This window comes from Acomys russatus, chromosome 9 (assembly GCF_903995435.1).
Source record: "Acomys russatus chromosome 9, mAcoRus1.1, whole genome shotgun sequence".
In the NCBI taxonomy this organism is placed as follows: Eukaryota; Metazoa; Chordata; class Mammalia; order Rodentia; family Muridae; genus Acomys; species Acomys russatus.
In genome coordinates, this window is record NC_067145.1 from 4,441,985 (window position 1) to 4,467,746 (window position 25,762).

The 25,762-nt window shown below is 40.9% G+C and overlaps 1 protein-coding gene across 1 annotated transcript in view; it reads left to right on the forward strand.

Moving 5' to 3' along the window:
- The window catches only part of Cplane1 (ciliogenesis and planar polarity effector complex subunit 1), a 93,583-nt gene that overhangs the window by 61,828 nt on the left and 5,993 nt on the right, over positions 1-25,762 (forward strand). Inside the window, exons 34-48 of the mRNA XM_051150939.1 lie at positions 1,214-1,371; positions 2,405-2,534; positions 3,288-3,342; positions 4,570-4,674; positions 5,333-5,404; positions 8,273-8,382; positions 8,689-8,881; positions 9,075-9,227; positions 12,390-12,594; positions 12,691-12,832; positions 16,255-16,342; positions 17,813-17,977; positions 22,800-22,830; positions 23,836-23,967; positions 25,023-25,188. Of these exons, the coding sequence (XP_051006896.1) occupies positions 1,214-1,371; positions 2,405-2,534; positions 3,288-3,342; positions 4,570-4,674; positions 5,333-5,404; positions 8,273-8,382; positions 8,689-8,881; positions 9,075-9,227; positions 12,390-12,594; positions 12,691-12,832; positions 16,255-16,342; positions 17,813-17,977; positions 22,800-22,830; positions 23,836-23,967; positions 25,023-25,188 (1,905 nt within the window). The remainder of the gene's footprint in view (positions 1-1,213; positions 1,372-2,404; positions 2,535-3,287; positions 3,343-4,569; positions 4,675-5,332; positions 5,405-8,272; positions 8,383-8,688; positions 8,882-9,074; positions 9,228-12,389; positions 12,595-12,690; positions 12,833-16,254; positions 16,343-17,812; positions 17,978-22,799; positions 22,831-23,835; positions 23,968-25,022; positions 25,189-25,762) is intronic.

Consider the following 25,762-nt stretch of genomic DNA (forward strand, 5'->3'; position numbering starts at 1 on the left):
AGTGTACAACATGCACACCATGAGCACACATTTCCATGTTAGAGGACAGCTGATGTGGACTAGTTCTCTCCCATCCTGTGGGAATCAGACTCAAGTCACTGGGCTGGGCAGCAAGCACTTTTACCTGCTGAACTGTTTTGTCAGCCCATTTCATAAGATAATCCTTCTGTTACAAACAGTAGCATAGAATTCAGGCTTAAAATAATGTCACATTTCAACTATTTTAGGTATTTTCTATAGCTACCAGAATTTATATTCTTTCATACATATTTTTTTCCTGCCAAAGAAGATATAAGTAAAATAAATCAGGTACTGTGTGTGTGTCTGTGTGTGTAGCAAGTGCACATGGTGTGTTTGAAGATTCTAGCAGTTGATATGATAATCCTCTATCTGTCTCAGACTTAAGTACATGCCAGCTTGTCCATAGCGTTCCACATAACGAGACAGTAGCTTATAAGTCCACTAAATTCTCTTAAAGACACTACCTCTGATTTGTGAAGTTCAGATTTCTTAGCTTCTAGCTAAGTTAGAGCCACACTATGGTCGTAACTGAGCAGCTCGTTCTGTGGTGTACTTTGCTACTCGCAGATGCTACTGTGAAGAGGAATGGCTAGTCATTAGAAGAATATTAACCATGCCTCCTTTTCTCTACAAATTATCAACAGAAGAGGGGATTAAAGATGTGGAAATTTTAGTATTTTGAGAATAATTCTTAAGGATTTTTTTTTTTAATTAGGTAATATGCTGAAACCCAAGTTCTTCTGACCCTCCCTATTCAGGGATTATCAGAATATGCTGATCTCACTGCATCTGTGGTCCTCAAGCCACTATGTCATGCATCATATGTACGTTCAGTTAAAAGCCATACATATTATAGTTCATCACAGGGAGGAAGATTTTACAGGGAAATGTAAATTAGAAGATGAGAATTTGAAGACAACCCAGTTGAAGGCCAAGGGTGCAGCTCACTGGCCAAGAACTGACTTAGCATCCTCAAGGCCCTGAGTCAGTTCCAGGGGAAAAAGTAAAAAAGACCTATACGAAACACTAATGGTCTCTGCAATTGCCTGAGATACGGATATTCATTCCTCCTGTCCAAGTCAATTCGTTTAACTTGATGTGCTCTGTCTCTTATGTGTCTTGGTTTAATTTAAACAAATGTTTTCATTTTTCAACATAATTATATTTGATTTGTTATCGTTTCTCTCTGCAGTATAAGAAGCCCCAGCTTATCCCTCTTGAAAAGCTCATGGCATTTAAGAGAAGCCAACAAAAACTAGCACATGATGTATTTGAACAAGGTGATTGTGGCCGTCTTCAGCTGCTGAGGGTCAATGAGGAAGCAGCTAACATATCCCAAGGGAAGAAGAGGTGAGTCCTGAATGACATGTTAGTTGATCGCTGTGTACCGAAGTCATGGGGAGGGCTGCGCTTCAGTCCCGTCACAGCGCACCGCTACACAGAATTAGCAGTGCCCTTTTCTGTCACCTTGTATTAATTAATCTCATCAAGAGGCAAGATTTAGTCTGTTGTGAGAAATGCTACCTTTCTCCCCGTCTCCATTTTCCTTACGGTTTCTTTCTAACCCTTCATGGGCTGGAGCGTTTCTCTGTGTTTCAGTCACAGAGTGAGCAGTGATGTTTTGTAGCACGAATCCTTGGGATCAGGTAAAATTCCATGTACAGTTGAATACTTTGGATCAGTATTTTTACTCACTTTACTTTATATCCTGCAAACTATTACAAGATAGGAGAATAGGTTAGGGATAGGAAGTGTTTCAGGGCACTAAGGTGTGCCTGTAAACCCAGGCGTGGTGGCGCACACCTGTAATACCAGCCTGTAATCTGGGAGGCAGAGGCAGGCAGGTCTCTGTGAGTTCGAGGCCAGCTTGTTCTACAAAGTGAATCCGGGACTGCCAGGGTACACAGAGAAGCCGTGTCAGAGAGAGAGGGAGGGGAGGGGGATGGATGAAGTGTGCATGTAAAAAGCAATGCTTTTTGAACTAACTGGAGAGCACGTAGCATGGTCTTTGACCTGCAGTGTGTTCAAGATGTGTTGATGGTACTTCCTGTGTGTAGAATGTGTTTAAATTAGTCCCCAGTGCTGCCCTTCCTGCTTTTGAGCTCTCCTTGCTAAGGTTCTTATTTAGCTTCTTCATAGAGCTTAGTGGAGGTTTTCCAAGGCGTTTCTGGCACCAGTGAGACAGTGAGAGTGTGAAAACTGCTTAAAAGATGTAAATCTATCCCCAGATTCTACTGACGTAATCAGAATACTTAATTCAGTGTCACCTTTAAGTGTTTCTACTCTGCCAGAATATCAGCAATTATTTTTACGTATCAAGACACAAATGAGAACCTAAAGCTCCTCTGAGGGCAAACATGTGCTGTCCTGCTGTCTTCAACAGGCAAAGTAGACGGGCTGCAAGGGAGCTGCAAGAAGGCAGAGCCCAGAAGCCGAGAGGAAAACCAAGCGTTAGTTTCCGGCCAGAGGACTCCCTCATTGGTAATGAGTCAAAAGTGATCATGGGACCCAAGGTACAGAAAGCTATGGTAGGTGTTCCCTAACTGGCATGGTCAGCTCGGTATTTCTGTGGTTTGGAGGGTCTGGCCATCAGAGAAGCTGCTGATTGCCTCCACAAATGGACACACTCATTTATGGAGGAGAAAAATAGCTAGATGGCAAACTGAAAACTGCAGCTTAGAGCATCTGCCTGGTGGCTTTGTTGTGTATGATGTCACTCTGGGCTTTTTCTATGTCTTAATGCATGTGGTGAATGATAGAATCATCTCTGTCAAAGGATGAGATGTCTCCAGGGTTATACAACCTGTATTATAAATCAAATCTCTAAGCTTTCATTCAATTTGAAAAAATATTAAAGATACATAATTTCATCTATGTATGTTTTTAAAGTCATGCTTTTTTGTTGAAAGCTTGTGAGCATGTCTGGAGACACTTAGTAAAAATGTATGTTGAGCCCATTACAAACTTTAGCAGGATAGGGCTACAGTTGAGTGTAAGGTCTACTCCACTGTAGAGACTTGCCATAGTAATTAGTAAGCTGGCATTAAATTGGTAATACTATTTTCTATTTCTTGACTTGTGGATCTCATTAACTCTTGTAGAGTTGCTTTGACAGAATAAATAACTTGCTAGAGTAAGTCGTTTTACCTAAAATGAAAAAAAAATCTGAACCTATAACTAAGAATTCAATTTTTATAGCTGTTAGATGTATTTTTTCCAAAATAATAAATGCCTTTGAATAATCCGTTACTTTGGAATCCATTTAGGAACAACAAACACATGGTGACTCTCAGCCTGTGGATAGATTTGACATTCCTTTTGGTATGTATACAAATGGTTAATGTAAGATCTAAGTTTGGTGTTAAGTTGGCTTTTTAGAAATAAATGTAGTGAGCCGGGCGTGGTGGCGCACGCCTTTAATCCCAGCACTCGGGAGGCAGAGGCAGGCGGATCGCTGTGAGTTCGAGGCCAGCCTGGTCTACAAAGTGAGTCCAGGATGGCCAAGGCTACACAGAGAAACCCTGTCTCGAAAAACCAAAAAAAAAAAAAAAAAAAAGAAAGAAATGTAGTAAAACCAGGTGTGGTGGTGCACACCTTTAATCCCAGCATTTGGGAGGCAGAGGCAGGTGGATCTCTTGAGTTTGAAGCCACCCTGGTCTACAGTTCAAGATACAGGACAGTCAGGGCTAGACAGAAAAACTCTGTCTCAGAAAAAGACAAGGAGGAGGAAAGAAATGTGATATAAAAACAAGAGTAAATTACTGTCTTAATGTTCTATTGCTATAAAGAGACACCATGAGCTCTCTTATTTAAGGTATATACCTTATTTTGAAGAAATAGAAAGTTACTTGGAACTAAGACACCAAATATGTGTTTATTAATGCTGCAATATGCCATACTTGTTTTCTCTTATTCCAACTAGTCGTCCTGGGCCACCTCCTTCTAGAATCTTGGTCTAATTCAGACTGCAGTAATATACTTAGGACTTTGATTCTGCTCCTGCAGAGCTTCTCTGCTTGGGGAAAAGACCATTTGTAACTTGTTAAGTTGGAATTCATTATCTTTCCTGCCTAAACTGCTTTCTTTTCCAACAGTGTCCTCTATTTCCATATACATTAATATCAACTTACGAAAAACAACCTCCAAATTCTGCCTTTTGCTTTCCTTCTTACCCAGTAACCAGTCCTAGCCTTTCTTACCTCCTTTGTAACACTGTCACACAAGCCTTGTCTGACTGTCTTCGGTTTCCTTCATTCGAATCTACTTTCCACATTTTGCATGGAGCAGGTTTTCTACAATAATGACCTCATTACGTTGCTTCTATTGGATCTTCCTTAGCTAGAGCAGAAGGCTGTAGGTTTCTGGGCATGACGTACAGTGTCCTCTGTAAGTGTGGGTTTGATTCATTGTGTCTTTTAGATACAGTTTGTGTAAGCCCTCATGTAGAGCATGTACTTTGTTAACACCCCAGCACCCACATCTAGTCCCTGTGCTTCTAACAACATGTTGGCTCTCAGTGACTGTTTTCTGCATTTTGTTATACTTAAGAAACGTTAGAAGATGATATTAATACTTCGGCTGGACTGCATTTCATGGCCTCTATACGAAAGAAAGCTGTGGGACGTCATGATGCAAGTACAAACACAGACCCAGGTGTGTGTGGTTATTTTTTGTTTGTTTGTTTGTTTTGTTTTGTTTTTGTTTTTGTTTTTGGAGACATGGTTTCTCTGTGTACCCTTGGCTGTCCTGGACTAGCTTTACAGACTAGGCTGGCCTCAAAACTCACAGCAATCTACCTGCCTCTGCCTACCGAGTGCTGGGATTAAGGGCGTATGCCACTACCACCCGGCCCAGGTAAATATTTTAAAAGTTAAAAGGTTTATATATTGTAGCTGGAGACATGGTGCATCAAAATTCCAACAAAATTCTTTACAGGCTTTGAAAGACAGTCTTCAATTTCATATGGAAAAATAAAAAAATCTAGGATAGCTAAAAGGATTAGGATGTTATCCAGCCTGGTGGCTCATGTTTTTTAACCCAGCACTCTGGAGGAACAGAGTTCTCTGGGAGTATCAACCTGATCACCATGAGTAAGGTCAGCCAGGGCTATTGTAGTAAGACCATGTCTCAAAATTAAATAAAACAAAATCTATAGTCATATTGTTTAAAACTAAATTAAGCTGGCAACTTATTTTCCCATTACCATTTATAAATACTATCTAATTATCTGCATTTATATATTTAATTTTCTATATTTGTGGAATTCTTTTTCTTTTTTTTCCCCCCCTCATATATCTGAATTTTCTTGAAGATAAGGAAGGTACTTCTCAAGAAGTTGATTCTGAACATGGTAAAAATCAACAAGTCATTTCTGCCAACACAGGTGTGAATTTTGATTGTTTGATTATTAAAGTTATGTCTACATAATGCCAAAGCTAAAGTCACTCTGTCTCTTAGAAGAGACAGTTTAACTAAGCGAGCAGCTTCATAGAAATAGTGAAAGTTTAAATGTTTTTTCTTTTAATTTTTATTTAATTAATTTATTCAGATTACAACTCAATTGTTATCCCCTCACTTGTATCCTCCCGTTTCTCCCTCCCTCCCTCTTTCACTCTATTCCCCTCCCCTAAGTCTGTGACAGAAGTGGACCTCCTCCCCCACCATATGGTTACAGCCTAACAAGTCTCATCCTTGTAGCCTGCTTATCCTTTCTCTGAGTGCCACCAGGCCTCCCCACCAAGGGGAAGTGGTCAAATATGGGGCACCAGAGTTCATGTCAGAGTCAGTCCCTACTTTCCACTCAACTATGGAGAATGTCCTGTCCATTGGCTAGATCTAAAGAGGAGTTCAATGTTTACTGTATGTATTGTCCTTGGTTGGTACAGTAGTTTGAGCAGACTCCCCTGGGTCCAAATCCACCTCTCATGATGTTCTTCCTGTAGGTTTCTAGGACCCTCTGGATCCTTCTATTTCCCCATTCTCCCATACTTCTCTCACCTAGAGTCCCAATAGAAAGTCCCTTATCTATCCCAGTGTCCTGGTAAGTGAAGACTTTCACTGGACATCCCTTTTGGACTAGTGTCCAATTATAAGTGAGTATATACCATGTGAGTCTTTCTGGATCTGTGTTAACTCACTCAGGATGATCATTTCTAGTTCCATCCATTTGCCTGTAGATTTCAGGATTTCTTTGTTTTTAATAGCTGAGTAGTATTCCATTAGTGTAAATGTACCACGGTTTCTTTATCCATTCTTTGACTGAGGGACATTTACGTTGTTTCCAGGATCTGGCTATTATGAATAAGGTTGCTATGAACATGATTGAGCATATGTCCTTGTTGTGTGGTAGATCATCTTCTGGGTATATTCCAAGGAGTGGAATAGCTGGGTCTTGAGGTAGCCCTATTTTCAGTTTTCTGAGAAAGCACCAGGTTGATTTCCAAAGTGGTGGTACAAGTTTGCACTCCCACTAGCAATGAAGGAGTGTTCCCCTTTCTCCATATCCTTGCCAGCATAAAACTCAAGTCCAAGTGGATTAAAGACCTCAACATAAAACCAGAGGCACTAAATCTGTTAGAAGTAAAAATAGGGAAGAGCCTGGGACTCATTGGCACAGACAACTTCCTGAACAGAACTCCAACAACCCAGGCCTTAATGTCAACCATTAATAAATGGGACCTCATGAGGCTGAGAAGCTTCTGTAAGGCAGGAGACACTGTCAAGAGAACAAAGCGACAGCCTACAGTCTGGGAAAAAATCTTCACCAACCCTACATCTGACAAAGGTCTAATATCCAAAATATATAAAGAACTCAAGAAATTAAACACCACCAAACCAAATAACCCAATTAAGAAATGGGGCTCAGAGGCCGGGCGTGGTGGCGCACGCCTTTAATCCCAGCACTCGGGAGGCAGAGGCAGGCGGATCGCTGTGAGTTCGAGGCCAGCCTGGTCTACAAAGTGAGTCCAGGATGGCCAAGGCTACACAGAGAAACCCTGTCTCGAAAAAACAAAAAAAAAAAAAAAAAAAGAAATGGGGCTCAGAACTAAACATAGAATTCTCAACAGAGAACTATCAAATGGCTGAGAAACACTTAAAGAAATGCTTAATGTCCTTAGTCATCAGAGAAATGCAAATCAAAATGACGCTGAGATTCCATCTTACACCCATCACAATGGCTAAGATCAAAAACTCAACTTTAAATGTTTTTACTTTATTTTTCCCTTGGCTTTTAAAGATAACTGTGATTTTTTTTTTTTTTTTTTTTTTTGGTTTTTCGAGACAGGGTTTCTCTGTGTAGCCTTGGCCATCCTGTACTCACTTTGTAGACCAGGCTGGCCTCGAACTCACAGCGATCCGCCTGCCTCTGCCTCCCGAGTGCTGGGATTAAAGGCGTGCGCCACCACGCCCAGCTGATAACTGTGATTTTTAATTTCAGTCTTTGCCGGCAGTTTTTCAGTAAAGTCAGTATGACACGAATTTCATTTTACATATGAATTCAAAGTAATATTTTATTAAAAACAAATACTATAAAAGTAGGTTTGAGTCCTAGAGCAAAAGCACAGAGCTCAACTGTCTGCTGACCACTGTAGTGGTAAGCCCTCTGTATTTACTGTTGAATAAGCAGCAATTAAGAGTGAAATTCAGATGTTAAAACATTTTAAGCTGTAAAAATTACAGTGAACCCTATGATTGTTCTAAATCTACTTTTAGAGTATGCATTATATCTCAGAGAAAATAAACTATTGAAAGTTTTTAAAACATAGCTAAGATATATGTTTCTCAAGTAAAATAAGTTAATATATTTAAAATAGAAATAAAAATCATTTTCATAATAAAATTTGGATAGTATATTGCCCGTGTGTTATTTATAAAAGAAATGTAGAATTTTTGTCTTTGGTTATAAATTTTCCCATAGAAAAGTCACCCTTAGATCATAATTAATTGAATATTATTTCCTTTGTTTGTTTGTTTGTTTTGAGACAGGGTTTCTCTATATAACAGCCCTGGCTGTCATGGACTCACTTTGTAGATCAGGCTGGCCTCAAACTCAAAGAGATCTGTCTGCCTCTGCCTCCCAACTGCTAGGTTTAATGGATTAAGTTTTCTTTTAATCTATTTATACCTAGGAAGCATCTATTTACGTTTTTAAGAAATATACATTTTATGTTGTTTGTTGTAAACTTGTTTTTAGAAAAGTAATGACTACAGACATGTTTAACATTTCTGATTTTCTTTCCTTAATTTCTAGGCCATGAATCTTTGACTGTTCCTCAGCTCTTGATCCCCGATGTATATCTAAATGTCAGACTTCCCACTGGACTAACAGAGAAACCTTTATCTCCTTCCCCACCTCATATGGTAATAGCTTTGGTCTGCTATTGAATTTTAGTAATAACCATGTGTCAAAACATGGTCATCCATATAGCATCCCATTCTGTGGATGAAATGAATATACAAATTTGCATAGCTTCACAAGAAAGACAAAAAATTAGTTTAGGTGTTTGGCTTCACATACTGTAAACTAGAACCAGTAGCGAGTGTACTTGGTGCTGTTTTCTCCAAGTTAGGCATGCATACGCCTGTAGTAAGGAACGAGTTAACGCCGCCCCCACCCCTTCTGTGGGCATCTAGAGTAAAACAGGATGATTACTCTGTTTAACTCAGGCTAGACACACTTACATAGATGTGATTGACATTGAAGCTGATGACCTGATGGAGTTACCTGCCAGTGAAGACCCGTCACACAATGCTCTCAAGCAGCAGGGCTGTCCGCCAGAAGGTCCATCGTCTGCAGAGCTACACTGTATGGCAGCGTCAGTTGTTAATGCTGTTCCCCCTCATACCTCTGAGAGTCAAGGTAGTATTTTTTTTTCTTACTTTAAAATAAGTTAAATACAGTAAAATGTATTTAGCATGTTATGCTTACCCCAAATCTCCTAGATCTCCTCTAGATACATTGCCCTTTGGCATGTTCACATTTACAAATGTTCTGTTAGCCTTCTAGTTGCGTGGCTGAGGCGTTTACATCAGTGTTCCTATGTTTTTGATAGAATCTGCAAGTTCTATTCTGGGTTTAATATCTGAACCTGCAAAGATGACTCAGTCCTGCCTGTGTGGGGAAAGCTGGAGAGCAAGTGTTATGGAAGTGAAGGAGCCTGGGATTCCCCCAGTGACGACATCAGACAGGCAACAGGACAGAGGTGAATAGTCAGTACATTCACTCCGTGGCCCTTCCTCCCTGGATTCTTTACTTAATCATTGCAAAAACACTTGAAAGAGAAAGGGGTAGGTATGTGAATGAGGTATAGCCATGCCTCCAAGGCTGTGATGCACAGTAGTTAGCAAAGAGACTTCAGATCTACTTGAGTACATCTTCCCCAAGGGAATAAGGCTGAAAATTAACAAACTGTCAGAGTCCTTTAGTATTCTGATGTTTAAAAGGAATTTTCATCTTTGAAAAGAAGGGAAATTCTAGGCCAGTAAAAGCACTTGCATTCTCAAGGGAGTTAAATGCAGATCCCAGGATAAATCCCAGTTTCCTAAATTTGTCCTCTGACCTCTACACTCATATAGTGTGATATACACACTTCCCACTCTACCCAACACGTGCGTGTGCGTGCGCGCGCACACACACACACACACACACACACACACACACTAAAATATATGTGTAGGGAGTTCTGTAGTAGCACATAGTAAACACATGGGCATAGTACCCAACAAGTAACACAAGTTTTTTATTTTATTTTTGAGATTATAATATAATTAGCTCATATCTCTGCCACAGTTGGGTATAGGTCCTTGGGAACGAGAGTTCTTGAAGCGTCGGTGGACAAAGGTAGGCGAGTGACAAAACAGACCAACTCAGAGGAAAGTTTAAGTCTGAGTGTATTTTGCAGGCAAGCAAGCTAGATTTTTATACACATTTTTGAAATGGGGTATTTTTTGTGGTTACATTTTTTTTCATACAATTCAAAATACAGGATGCAGAGTAATAATGTCATCAATCTTGAATCATCATTCTTAAGTCATTAGATTGGTATCAGTACGCATGTGCCCTCTTTATCAAAGGTCAATGTTCTCTCATTATGCCAAACATCTGTGAGTCAAGACAGTTTTTTCTTAGCTCATCACTATCTGGAGCTTTTTTAAACATATCATTTGTAAGTCATAATATAAACTATTAACTGGTGATTAATTCTTAGCCATGTTTGATTTAGTAAGTGGAGCGGAACCTGGATCGCCCTGGGCTGCAGTCCCAAGTTAGGGCGTCTCCTAGCAACGCAGTTATGTTTGAAAAGTTCTGCTAAGAAAGTAAGTCAGAAGGAGAAAACAGACAGAATGTTCCAAAACAAATGAATCAGAAAAAAGGCTGCAATCAGTTACTCCTGGCAGGAACATCAGACCCATTGTAGGAGGCTCTCCCTGGGCCGGGCCGTCGCCTCGGGGTGTGCAGTGTCGTTTATCACACAGACGCCACTGCAGGGGTGGGGCCATATCTCCTCCTATCCATTTTTTTCTTTGCTCTCTTTCAAATTCATGGCCTCTTTTTTCATGAATTGTTCATGCCTCTGTGTGTGTGTGTACACATATATATATACGCATATATGCATACTTATTCCTAAATACAGCCAGCTTCCTCCTGTATATGCCTAGGCCATTATGGGTTTCTGCTGTATTTTCTCCTTTAAGTCTATGAGTACTAGATCATTCCTGAGGGTGATTAAAGGAGACACTTCAGGCTGCTAAGAAATAGGATCAATAGACATAGAATAAAAAATGTGAGAGTAGGGGCTGGTTCAGCCATTAAAGGCTAGGCTCACAACCAAAAAAAAAAAAAAAAAAAAAAAAAAAAGTGCGAGTAAGCTCAAACAGCGGCACTGCAGTATCAACCCGGACACTGAACGTCTTCTCTCGGGAAGGCACACCAGGACTAGGACCAGAAACTGTCAAAAAGCACTGTTTATAGTTGTTTATCGTTCTCATTTTTCAGAGCACCTCATTGCAAAACTTGATCTTCATAAAACTTCTGTGAGCTAAGTACAGTAGGCAAAATAATGTGTTTATTATGGATTTCTCATTCTGTAAACATTTAGGGACCCAGTACTGGGGGTGAGGAAGTGATTGCCGGTTGGCAGCCTCTGGGCAGTGACTGGGGAAAGGAAGACAGAAATAAAGGGGTTGGTTAGGGTGCAGCTCGCAAGTGCTGTGAGAGCTGCGCGGTGAGGTTATTGCCCAGTTCAGCGTCATATCTACTCAAGAAAGAGCAGCCATTTTAGGGAGAGATGCCAGCAGTGATGATTACAGGGAACTTGGATGAAGGAGAAAGTGTGCTCAGACTGAGAGGACTGGGAGCAGTAGTGCAGCTTTGTGGAGCCTGCTGGGTTTGGGGGGTCGTCATAGAGGCGTGTTGAAACAGGAGCAAGAGCTGAAGGCTTGGAGGTGGATGGCAGACCATGGTGGTGTTGGACATGCCGGAACATGTAGGCCTTTAATGGGAAGGTATTAGAGACACATGGGAAGGTTTTGGGGAGAAGAGTAACAATATCAAAATTGTGTTTGTAGTTCATCCTATTAGGCACTGTGGGAGATAGACTACAACAGGAGAAAATAGGATGTTTTCTGAGGTCTATATTCTGAAAGCCCCAGTTAAGCAGGTTAAGAATGGACACGGACGAGGGTAAACCGCCAGTATTTGATGCTGCGTTAGAATCTGAAGGAGAGCAATCCTAGCTTACCTTCAGGCCTGTGGCTTGGAAAACATGGAGAATAGTAGTCCTCTTCCCTGACCTGCGGACCAGGGAAGAGCCAGCCAGCCTGAGGAGAGACAGTGCGTTGGTCTTCCAGGGCTCTCTGCTTGACTCACATTCTGTGTGGTAGCCAGTACTGAATCTAGTTTTTACTGTATGATGCTGTTGGTTTTCAAAAAGTCATAAAGTTCTTAAGTTGCTTTTTGATAGGCTGGGCATGTGGCGCACACCTTTAATCCCAGAACTCGAGAAGCAGAGGCAGGCAGATCTCTGTGAGTTCAGGGCCAGCCTGGTCTTCAAAAAGAGAGTCCAGGACAGCCAGGGCTGTTATACAGAGAAACTCTGTCTGGAAAAAACAAGTTGCTTTTTGACGCTGTAGCAGTGTATGAAGGTAACATTCAGATGGCTGTGTGTGTGTAGAACTTGGTGGTACTACGTTCTTATAGGTCTTTTCATTTGCTACAGAGATACATTTCAGCAGTCTAGAAACTGAAATGAATTTATAAGTTTCTTAATTAATAAACCAGATTTGGAAAGAAATGGTATATTTGCTTAAAGTGAGATTGTCCATACATTTTCCTTAAGTGAAATTAATGCTGATCTTTCTTTAATTAATGCTAGAACAAAACTTCCAGTTCAAGGAACAGAACACAAAATTGGACTCTGTGGAACAATCTCTGCTTCGGACCCTGCTACAGGATGTCCCTGCTGCTTGCCCCACACCAAGCCCTGCTGCTTGCCCCACACCAAGCCCTGCTGCTTGCCCCACACCAAGCCCTGCTGCTCGCCCCACACCAAGCCCTGCTGTTTGCCCCACACCAAGCCCTGCTGCTCACCCCACACCAAGCCCTGCTGCTCACCCCACACCAAGCCCTGCTGTTTGCCCCACACCAAGCCCTGCTGCTCGCCCCGCACGAAGCCCTGCTGCTCAGAAGTTAGTACATCTTACTGCCAAGCTTCAGAAAATGGATGAGCAGCTGTTAACAGTGCAGACCATCATGGAGAATATAGAGCAGGACTTCCCTGCACCAGAAGTGCTAAATCTACCCTGGGGAAAGGTAGCTATTCTTATTTTCTGCTGGTTCTATGTGTGTGAGAACCTGTGGTGATGGCTGCAAATTGAGTAATTATATAGTATGGTTAGTGTGATATAATTTTAGATATCTGACTGTCAAATAATAGGAACTAGCTAGACTTTCTTTAACTTCAACATTGTTGACAGGCTAGATCAGCAGTTTTCAACCTGTGGGTCACCGATCCCTTTGGGGGTCCGACAACCCTTTCACAGGGGTCACCTAAGACCATTGGAAAACACAGATACTTCATTATGATTCGTAACATAGCAAATTACAATGATAAAGTAGCAATGAAAATAATTTTATTGGAACTGGAGAGATGGCTCAGTGGTTAAGAGCACTGGCTGTTCTTCCAGAGGCCCTAGGTTCAATTCCCAGCACCCACATGGCAGCTCACAACTGTCTGTAACTCCAGTTCCAGGAAATACCCACACCCTCACAGACATACATTCAGGCCAAAAACAAAAACAAATAAAACCCACCAATGCACATGAAATAAAAATAAACTATTTTTAAAAAGGAAAAAAAGTTTTATGGTTGGGGTCACCACAACATGAGAAACTGTATTGAAGAGTCACAGCATTAGGACGATTGAGAACCACTAGTCTAGATAATATCTTTTTTCCTTTCTTCTGTGGTTCTGGGATCATTCACGTATACCAGCACGTGTGCCCGTGAGCTACACTCCCAGCGCTGGGAGTGACTCTCTCTTCCCATGCATTAAAACATCATTTGGCAGGGTTATGATCCTCACTCGCTAAGTGCCAGTAGCACAACCCAAGCAGTGACCATCAGACGGTGTTTCCCGACATTGTCATGTGTTCCCAGTCACCAAAATTACCCCAGCTGAGAACAGCTGCCATACGCTTTTAAGTAGGGAGTCCATGCTCCTGTCAGAAAAAGAAATGTGTGCACTAAAGCCAGAGTGTGATTTGAAAACAGCTTTCATTCAGTAGAGTGTCACTTTCCTCTCAAAGATCTACCTATCTAGCTTTCTTTGTTTCTTCTTTCTTTCTTCCTTTCTTTCTCGTCTTTTGACAGGGTTTCTCTGTGTGGCTTTGGCTGTTCTGGAACTTGCTCTGTAAACCAGGCTGCCCTTGAACTCATAGAGATCAGCCTAGTTCTACCTTCCAAATTCTGGAATTAAAGACGGGTGCAGCCACCACCACCCAGATAAATACACACACACACATTATTATTATCATCATCATCATCATCATCCTCATCATCATCTTTACATTTGAAATAGCTCTTTCAGTAAGTAAGCCGGACAACTTCCACTGCTGTTCTGTATCCCCAAAACATACATGGTGGGAGGAGAGAATCAATTCCTGCAAGTTGTTCTTTGTCTTCCACCTGAGTACTGGGCAATAAATAAGTAAGTAGATAGATGCTGTGGATGAGTCTTCAGAAAATGCTACTTAAGGTCTAGCTTGATGGTTAGAGAAGTAAAGAAGGCTCAAAGGAAATTATTTCACACAAGCATGTTCCTTTTTATGAGACAGGGTCTTGCTGTGTAGTTCAGGCTTCTCTCTTGAGCTAAAATGATTCTTCTTCCCCCCTCTCTCATAGAAGAAAAATTTATATAATCAGAACTAAAGCACAAACAATTAAAATATGTTAAAGTTTAATCTTGAGAAATGCAAAGCAGCCTATAGATGAGAATTCCACCAAACCCTGACTCACCTCACTAACATTGCAGGCTGCTAGTGTGTTAGCACTTGTTAAAGTTGTTTTTGATTTGTACATAACATAAAGACTATACATATTAATCAAGTACCATTTGCCATTTCAAACATATGTATTATGTAATGTTGAAAGCCAGTTAAACCTATCTCCTCAAACATTCATCATTTCTTTGTGGTGAATGAAAACTTAGGAAACTCTTTCTTTCCAAACTTTTGAAATGTCCAGTACATTACTGCTCTCTGAGCCACCCTGCTGTATACCAGCACACCCGAGTGTCTTCCTTCTGTGTGACTACAGCAGTCAACATTTCCCCACGCCATGCCCTGGAGCCACAGCCTCATGGTTTCTGTGAGAACAACTACCTCAGATGCTCCAGTGAGTGAAGTCGTGTGGTGCTGCTCTTGCTATAACTGGCACAGGTCACTTAACACTGTGGGTGACAGGACAGTAGTTTATTATGTATTCTATATTTTCTTTATCTATCTGTCCATTGATGGGTACTAAGGTTGTTTCCGTTTCTTGTTGATAGGATCAAACTGTCATGCAGAAGCTTGAGGGTGGGGAGAGCTGTAGGGGTCCGCTAGGCCTCATGTCCTCGGCAGGGCAGATCTTCCAGGCTGCCTCTGCTAAACCTGTTTCCATTTCTAGACTACTGTGAATGGTGCTACAGTGACCATCAGTACCCAGATTTTATTGTAGTTCTATTTTTTGTTTGTTTGTTTGTTTGTTTTTGAGACAGAGTTTCTCTGTGCAGCCTTGGCTGTCCTGGACAGGCTGGCCTCGAACTCAGAGATCCCCCTGCCTCTGCCTCCGGAGTGCTGGGATTAATGACATACACCATCACCGACCAGCTTGTAGTTCTATTTTTAAAATGGCAGTTCTAATTTACATTTATATGAACAGGATACAAGAATTGCCTTTTTTGTACACTTTCATTACCACATGTAATGTTTAGTCTTTTTGACAATAGCCATTCTTACTAGAATAGGTAGCATATACTGTTTTTTAATCCTTACATATTAAAAAGTTAAGAGTAAACATGAAATTACATAAAATAAGACTAATCATTACTAATAGTGGTACTGTGGTATTTATATGATAGTTGTTTTGTTTTTTGAAACAAGGTTTCTCTGTGTAGTCGTGGCTGTCGTGGAACTCACAGTTCTGCCTGCCTCTGCCTCGTGAGTGCTAGGATTAACAAACATAAATTTGGACATGTCCAGTGGATCTTAGGCATCAGAGCAGTCCTTGGTGTCCTTTTCTTCAAAGACTGTCTTCTGAAATTGCCTTCTGGGCTAGAAGTAAGAGGTTAATTAAAGCCAGATACTTATATATGTATATGTAAGCACATATATATGTTACATATATTTTTTTCTTGAGACAGGATATCTCTGTCCTGGAATTCACTGTGTAGACCAGGTTGGCCTCGAGCTCACCAAAATCCACCTGCTTCTACTGTCCGAGTGCTGGGATTAAAGGCATGGGCCACCACACCCAGTTTGTGGGAGGTCACATCAGTTTGGCTACAAATAGGAAATCTTCCATTTCATGATCCCCAACTCTTAGCTCATACTAAATTTTATCCTATTTCTTTTGTGAAGTTTTTTTTTCTATTATTCAAAATGCTTAAAATGTGCATAAAATTGTTTATACTTTGACATTATCAAAGTATAACATTTCAGCAGTTGTTTTGCTGTGTTTCTTTTCTTTTGTAGGCTGGAGTGATGGATCATGTTGAATTGTCATCTGGCCCTGAAACTGAAAAACCATTAGCTTCAAAAGCCATTAGCATTTCTGAAGAAGGTTTGTGTTGGTACCAGGACAGGTATTGAAGCCTGGCTTTAAAAAATACTTTCTTACCTGTGAACTGAAACCATTGCTTGCTCCCCACCCAGTCCCTAAGCTTTTACTTTTAGCTTGTGTTATATGGTTGTTTTACCTCCCTGTACCGTGTGTGTGCATCTTTATCTGTTTCTTTAAACATTCTGTTCCCCCTTCCATTATTAATTCTCTCCAGGTCTGTGAGTGGTAGATTTTTACTGTGACTTTTAGGTCATAGTGTATAGCTGACTGCAGAATTCTCACGTTTTCTCTAGCGTTTCTCTCATCATTTGGAGAACATTATCCCAGTATTTATTGTCATCTCTATTGGTTGAGTTCACACTGCCTGTGAGCTGCCAGTCTGACTGCTGTTTTAAAATCTCTGGTTGCTTTAAATTTACTTTGATACAATGTCTAGGTATGAATTTCTATCTTACACCTAAATAGATTCTCCATTTTGAAGATTTAATATTTGGAAGTTTGTATTATTTCCATCACCTTTTCCCCACTGTGTAAAGTGTAGTTTGGACCTTCTTCTGTTTCTTTAATTTTTAAGCCTACTTGTTTATTTGCTTGTGGGTAGGGGCAGTGCACACAAGGAGAGCAGAGGGCATCTTGAGGGAGTTGACTTTCTCCTACTGTGTGAGTCCTGTAGGCTGCTGGCCTCAGGTTTGGCAGCAAACATCTGCTAAGCCATCTTGTCAGATTTTATTACAAGTTTGTGTGTGTGTGTGTGTGTGTGTGTGTGTGTGTGTGTGTGTGTGTAACATTTCACATTCTCCATCTTTAGGGCTCAGTGCTGTATTCACTATTATTCCTTCAAATCTGCCTTCTGATTTACTAAGTCTGTTTTCCTTCATCTTTGTTGTTCTACCTATTTACTATTTTAATTTTGGTTACTGTGACTGTTCCTGTTGTGTGTAGTTTCTTGTTTGTTTGTTTGTTTGTTTGTTTTTGTTGCTGTTGTTGGTTTTGTTTTGTTTTGTTTTTTTGGTCCCACCTTCCAAACTTTTTTTAAAATTTAAATTTATTCACTTTACATCCCTCCCTTGTCTCCCCTCGTCCCTCCCTCCCCTAGTCCTTAGAGAGGGGGAGCCCTTCTCCCCTACCAACTAACCCCAGCCTATCAGGTCTCATCAGGACTGCCTGAGTCGCCTTCCTCTGTGGCCCTGGCCAGGCCACCCTGCTAGAGGGAAGTGATAAAAGAGCAGGCCACAGAGTCTGTGTCCGAGCCTGTGCTGGGTTCTTATCTTTTCTTAAATGTAAATGTAGTTTCGCTTTACCTTTCTTGTTAAAGTAGTTTGCTATACTGTGGGCAGCTTTCAGGATGTGCTGGAGTGTGTGACACACTTACTAGCATGCACTGGGCACGGGTGTTCCATGTGGAAGCACAAGCAGCTGCTGCACTTTCCTTCCCTGCTTGGTCTTAATTGTACATCTGCCTCGGATTAGTGTGTTTCCAGACTCACGAGGACGTGGAAAAGCAAAATGATACAGAGGAAACTTCAGAGATGGAATTTTCAGTAGCAGAAAATCGTTGTAGTCAGAAAGCCTATGCATGCCTGTCTGTGGGGTCAGCCGCTTGCTCTTCCGGGGACTGGAACATCACCTCTCCTGGTATTGTGCCTTACTTCTTAGATGTGTGTTCTTGTGTCACACTAATATGTTACTAAACTGAACCTTGGAGGGTGCAGTATGAAAGTTTGTAAAGTAACTTTATAATACTCACCTGAGGGAAGAAGGATTTAAACATGTCCTTCACATAAAAATGTCCTAAATACACTTCAAACCATGTATTATACCTCTATAACATTTTATCATTAAATCTATAGCAATTAAGATATTTGATTTTTACAAAAATTAAGAAATTAAAAGTGCTAGTTATCAGAATTTAAAACTTTAGTTTGTAACAGTACTATTGGTTATTTGTTGAGCCCCTGCCATAAACATTATTGTGTTTTGCACATGGTTCCTTTTTAAGGTTGACTGTGAGGTAGGAACTTCATTGTTTTTATTCCAGAGTTGAGACTGAGATTTAGAAACGGTTAGTACCACTGTTTGATTTCATTTGGAGATGCATCATTATTACAAGTACTATTTTTTCAATCATACTGAGTGAGTTAACCCAGAAGCAGAAAGACTCACATGGTATATACTCACTTATAATTGGGCATTAGCCCAAAAGGCATGTCCCACGAAAGTCTTCACTTACCAGGAGATTGAAATAGATGTGAGGACATCACACTGGGACTCTTGGTAAGAGAAATATTGGAGATGGGGAAATAGAAGGACCCAGAGGGTCCTAGAAACCTACAAGAAGAACATCGTAACGGGTGGACCAGGGCCCAGGGGGGTCTGCTCAAACTATTGCACTAACCAAAGACATTACAAGTAGTAAACATTGAACCCCTACTCAGATCTAGCCAATGAACAGGACATTCTCCACAGTTGTGTGGAGAGCAGGGACTAACTCTGCCATGAACTCTGGTGCCCCATATTTGACAACCTCCCCTTGGTGGGGAGGCCTGATGGCACTGAAAGAAAGAATAAGGAAGCTACCAAGATGAGACTTGATAGCCTAGGACCATAAAGTGGGGGAGGAGGTCCCCCTCAGTCTTACACCTAGGGGAGGGGAATAGGGTGAAAGCAGGAGGGAGGGAAGAATGGGAGGATACAAGTGATGGGATAACAATCGAGATATAATCTGAATAAATTAATATAAAAAACTATTTTTTGGGCCCTAAGGGGTACATTTAGTCATATGAATACTATTTCTTATGTAACTCATGTAAACTGGATAAATTGAAATGTTTTCCTCTAGTATTTAATGTATGTGCTTGTAAGCTTGAAAAGAAATCATAATACTTTTTTTTTTTTTTTAACAAAATAAGAATTCCTACACCTTAAGTGGGAATCTCCTTTAGGCTGGCCTCTTGGAAAGGTGTAGTGTCATTTCCTTGCTTTTGCGGTCAGAATACCTTGGAGTTTTCTCTTCTGCAACTTCCATTTCGTTTTTAAAATGCTAATGGAAAATAACTGATTGACTGAGATTGGGTTCTTTTTTTCTTTTCCAAGACGGGTCTCTTTGTGTAGCCTTGGCTGTCCTGCACTCACTCTGTAGACCAGGTTGGCCTCAAACTCACAGAGATCCACCTGCCTCTGCCTCCCTGAGTGCTGGGATTAAAGGCATGCGCCGCTACGCCAAGTGACTGAGGTTGGATTTTTATTTAATTTTATTTTTAAAGATGTATTCTTTATTAGTATGTATACAGTGCTCTGCCTGCATGTACACCTACACACCAGAAGAGGGCAACAGATCACATTATAGATGGTTGTGAACCACCATGTGGTTGCTGGGAATTGAACTCCAGCCCTCTGGAAGAGCATAAGGTGCTCTTAACCTACAGGCATATGATTCCCAGACACACTGCTTATGCAGGAAGCAGGTGGCAGACTGAGTGGGACTGAGCATTTACAGTGAAGAACTGTGGTTAATGGAGAAGCACGCTGACTACTGCTTAGTCATTTCTGAAGGCAGTGCCAACGGAGACTTCCAAAAACAGGGTTACAGTAACTTCCTTAAAGTGTTCTTTATGGTGCTGGAGAGATGGCTCAGCGTTTAAGAGCGCTCACTGGCTGTTCTTCTGGAGGACCTAGGTTCAGTTCCCAGCACCTGCATGACAGCTCACAAATGTCTGTAACTTTGGTTCCAGGGGATTTGGCACCCTTAGAAAGACATGCATGCAGGCAGAACCAATGCACATAAAATAAAAATAAATCAATTTCAGCTGGAAAGCCCAGCACTTGAGAGGCAGGGGCAGATGGATCTCAGAGTTTGAGGATAGCCTGGTCTATGGAGTGAGTTCAGGACAGCCAGGGCTACACAGAGAAACCCTATTTTGGAGGGGGGAAAAGTGTTCTTTAAATATAATGCTTTTCTACTCTCTGATAAAAGCCATCTAATTTATTTATTACCGGTGACTTTTCAAACTATGTCCAGATTAGTAAGTACTGTTTGAGGATTAAATCTGCAACCAGAACTCACTCTGTAGACCTGGCTGCCCTTGAACTCACAGAAATGTGCCTACCTCAGCCCCAGAAAGCGCTGGGACAAAATGTGTGATCACCACACCCAGCATGAAAGATGTTTCTTTAATGCACCCTATCTTTCAGTTATATCTTTTTCTCCTCAGAGAAAAATCAGTAAAATAAGCAAGATATTATTACTGTTGACATTGTCTTAGATTTATACTAAGCATTTCACTTTTCCTTTAATTGCTATTAAGAATTCACACTTGCTGGGCATGCTGGCAGACACCTTTAATCTCAGAGTTTGGGAACAGGAGGATCTCTGTGAGTTCAAGGCCAGCTTAGTCTACATAGTGAGTCCCAAGACATCCAAGGCTACATAGAGAGACCCTGTCTCAACAAAACAAAACAACAACAACGAAACTTGCCCAGGCTATAAGCAGACAAATAAATCCTTACATTGAGGGGATGGGAATGGAATGTAGTTTAGTTGGTAGAGTGCTTAGCCTAGCATGCCCAAAGCCTCCAGCATGCACCACCATGCCCGGCTTCTAATAGAGTCTTAACAAGGAACATTTTAAAGAGATACAAAACACTCTTCCTCTGGTAACTTGATTGTCTCTCAGGGTTACACATAGAGATGCTTTATTGAAAGATAACATCATTAATGATGGGAATAATAATTCTCTGGTTCCTGTTCTTCCAAGAAGATTGCTTCTGGGTTGAAATTGTTTGTTTCCAGGACACAGTACTTTCAGGTTGTCAGAGATGCCCTAGTCTGTTGAACTTTAGTTTATACCCCATTATTCTATGAATTCACTAAGCAAAGGAGGGTGTGTTTCCTGGTGTGTTCTACATAGGACTTGAGGCAGAAAAATATGTAATCTTAAAATGTAGGGGCTAGAGAAATGGCTCAGTGATAAAGAGCATTTGCTGTTCTGGTAAAGGACCCTGGTCCTATTTCCAGCACTCATATGATGGCTTTCAACTGCCTGTAAGTCCAGTTCCTGGCTTTCTGATGTCGACTTCCGGCCTCCATGGGTACCAGGCATACATAGTGTACTTACATATGTGCAGGCAAAATATTCATACACATAAAGTAAAATAATCTTTAAAAATGTAGGGAGCAATTATTATTAAATGGTATATAAAAGGGAGTGTGTGTGTGTGTGTGTGAGCTTTGCAGGCAATGACGCATGTGCATACATGCACACCTAATTTAGAGATTTAATATTATTTCATTCTGGTTACATAATTTCTAAATCTGATTAATAATTTGTAAAAATAACTTTTACTCGCCTGTTTCAGTTGTTGTCTCGGAGACTTACTGCCTTCTGCTGGCCTAGGCCTAGTCCTGGAAGCTTCTGGTCTCCACACAATCTAACCTAGGCCTAGAATGTTCTCAGCCCCTGAGACTTACTGCTTAGTAAGCTCACCGTTTCTTGTTCTTTCTGAGCTCTGGGCTGGCTGGTTCAGCTCAGCTGTTCTGGCTGAAACTCCTGCTCCCAGCTGACTGATTCAATCTGGCTTCTCTCTCGGCCTGGAATTGCTCTGCTTGGCCTCAACTAACTCAGCAATCTGCTCTAATCTTCTGGCTTCGTCTCATTTTCTGGCTCCTTCTATCTTCACCTGAGTTCTCTCTCTGTAACCCATCTCTCTGTTACTGTCCTGGTTAAAAAAAAAAAAAACTGCCTCTTAAGTAGCTTCCCTTTCCAGAGTTAGATATCCTATTCTGTCAGATCTTCTTTGATTTGTCACCTTTTCTGCCACTCAATTAGACATCACTTTCAAACATGGGTGCTTCCTTCTACAAACTAACTTTACCTTCATTGTTTGGGATTAAAGGCATGTCCCACCACGCCTGGACCTAAGCTTTTCTTTACCTGATACTTGCTCTGTACCAGGCTGGCCTTGAACTCAGATCTGTTTGCCTCTGTCTAGTGGATTAAAGGCGTGTTTGTATTCCACCCGGATCCCACAGACCTAGAAGGTCTTTGGATGTGATCTCTTGCCGGAACAGCCATGTTCTGAATTAACATTCTTCTACAGTAATTGAAGTTAAAAAAGAATTGACCATGGGGCTGGAAAAATGGCTCAGTTGGTATAAGGCTTGCTTACTGTGCAAGTGTGCTAGTTTGGGCGCATAAAGAGCTGGGCTCAGCTGGGCTGCATGACAGAGTTGAGGCTGGTCTTCTACAGTCAAATCAGACAGCTTCAGCTTCAGTGAGAACCCTTGTCCCAAAAAGTAAAGTGAGAGTGATAGAAGGAGCATGATGGTGACCTCTGTCTCTACACATGCATACACATTAGAACATAAGCAAAAATGTATTTTTGTTGAAAAAAATTTTCATACAGTATATTCTCATCATTGACTTTAATCATTGTATTAACAATGTTTCTTTTTTTTAAGGTGTGAATAACAGCAATGAATTATTTGAAAGGTAAATCTTAAGAGTTATTTTAAATTTGTGTGTAAATTGTTAACATATTTCTTGACTGTTTAATACAAGTAAGTAGAATGTAATAGACTGCGTTCTATTACCTTGTGTGTTACATAAGCTACAGCAGCTAAGACCTATAGTTTCTTACGAGACATACCAACACCATGTTCCCCTGTGTGAGCACAGCGTCACTATTGTGCTGTGCTTGCCCAACACAGCATGACTTGACCCTGAGTATAATGGAGGTGTATACCAGAGAATGTTTTATAAAATGACCTGCTACAATTTCTCAAAAGCATCAGGTCATGAAAATACAAAGGCAGAAATTGTTCTGTATTTGAGAAGATAGATGTCAAGACAACTGTACCAATACCAAAGTGGACTCTGGGTGGAAAAAGGGCATTAGTGGAATGATTAGAAAAATATGAATATAATCTGTAGATTAGTTACTAATAGGTCAATCCCTGATTTTGGATAAGATGAAAATTATGTTAGGTAATCACATTTGGGGAAACTGAGTAAGGGTATATTGGAGTTTTTCTACTTTAAAAAATTAATTATGTGTCTGAATGTTTTGCCTACATGTATATTTATGTACCAGTTGAGTGCCACGTGCCTGTGGAAGCCAGAGAAAGCATCAGACCCCCTGGACGTGGAGATAGAGATGGTTGTGAGACACCATGTGGATGCTGGGACTTGAACCCGTGCAGTGCTCGTAATTGCTGAGCCATCTCTCCAGCCCATTTTGCTCCTTTCTTAAAGTCTGGAACTATTTAAGATGAACTGTTAAGATTTTTTTCACCTGGATGTAGAGCTCATTTTCTGAGAGTTTCTATGAAATCACTGTAACTAGGCTTTTTTGCTGAGTGATCCCAGAATTATAGAAATAAAAGAATAGGTGTCTGTTCCTCATTTATACTCTAGGAAAACTTAAATACTCATTTCTGCTTAGTGTGATTAGGTCACAGATACAGTTATAATAATTCCTGAAATTATGTTTGCAAGTGTTTCAGAAGACCAACTCCAGGTGACTGGATTGACTGATATTGCTGACATCATTGATGACCTTATAACTAAGAGTGGAGTGTCCAGCAAAGAGCTTGGCTTAACAGAACATCAAGCTAGAAATATAGCCAGGTAACCAATGAAAGTGTGTATGTGATAGGTATGGGACCCTGGTGTGCGTGTGCGTGTGTGCGCGTGTGCGTGTGTGCGAGCGCGCACATGCGCGCAGAGAATCTAATCCACTTAAAATAATTCTAGTTCAAGAGCATCTAAATTTGCTAGATTTTTAATTTAGTGTCATAAAATAGACCTGAGGCTCAGAGTAGCTATTTTTCTTATAAAATGCTTCCATGGTTTGTTTGTGTCACTCTGTAACAGCGCACTCACTGTATTATATAACTCAGTACATCCGTGTAATGGGAGCTTTCACCCAGATGCACTGTGCTAAACATACAATGAGCTCTGTTTCCTAACAGAAGTTGTTAATGATTGATTCCTGGTACTTTAGCCTAAATAGTAATCCTTAGATACATTTATAATAGCATTTCCGTGGAACATTAAAATTTATTTTCCTCTCCTTCTCTCCCAGATGGAATCAGGGTGACTACCCCGTGCATGCTTTCCCTGACTATTTGCATTTCTAGCCTTATAAAACACCAGGGAGGTGGGAGCAGGGAGATGGCAATTTTGAGGCCAGCCTGGGCTATATAGAGGGAGATTGTCACAAAGTAGAATTTAACTTAAAGATTTAATAGAATTTAATTTGAATCAGTAGAACTGAATTTCATAGTTCAATTCCATTATTAACTTATCGAAAATGCAGTGCATTACAATCTAAAAGGTGGTACCAGAAAATAGAGCACAAAAAGGAACTTTAAAAGAAATGTAAAATTATGTGCATGTATGTGTGTCAGGGGCAGGATACATACACGTGTGCATGCAGGTGCCCATGGAAACTAGAGCCTCCAGGTGCCCCTGGAACTTGAGTTATAGATGGTTGTGAGCCACCCGACCTGGGTGCTGTGAGCCAAACTTGAGTCTTCTTCATGATCAGAGCTAGCTGACTGATGAGCATAAGTGTGCAGTGCCCTTCAGAATGGCACCGTCGTCTCCTCCAGAGCAAGAGTGTTTGATGTTTTCATCTGCAGAGCATATTGAAAAGCCAGTGAGTCTTGTTTATTTTTCAGGATTCAACATCCTTCTGGCAGATGCCCCCAAAGAACTGAAAAGGAGAGAAGAGAGATTAAAATCTGGATGAAAAGAAAACAGAAAGAGAGAATGGCCGAGTACTTAAATCAGCTGGCAGAGAAGAGGGGCCAGGAGCGGGACCCTTTCTGCCCTAGGAGCACTCCAGTAAGTCTGTGGGATCCCAGGAAAGCAGTGCTCTCTGGACAAATACTCAAGAAAAAAATTAATTGGCTGCTCAATAAAAAATATTATGCAGCTTGCTAGAAAAAGTTAATCAGTTATCTGAACAAAGCATGGAAGGATCTTGTGCAAACTGTGCCTAGTTTAATGAATGTCAACATCCTTTTCTCTATTGGGCTAAGAGTTAAGGCTCTGTCATTTGAAACAATCAAGGCGGGTGAAGGGTGGCAAGTTGGATTGTTTCTTTCCTTTTCAGAGAGGCTTGTTGGCAGCTGCAGCAGCCATGCTTATATTAAAGACAGCTTTGCAGTTCAGTCGTTAGTGCAAGGCTGCTCTTGCAGAGACCTCAAGTTCGCTTATCAGCACCCATATCAGGGAGGCCACGATCCCCCTAACTCAGCTCCAGGGGACTCCGTGCTCACACAGATATACATAATAAATATATGTAAGTTAGCTATAAAGAATTTTTCTTTTTTGGAGACATGGTCCCTGACTGGCCTAGAACTCTGTATTTAGACCAGACTGGCCTCAAACTCATGGTTCCTGACTAGTGTTGAAT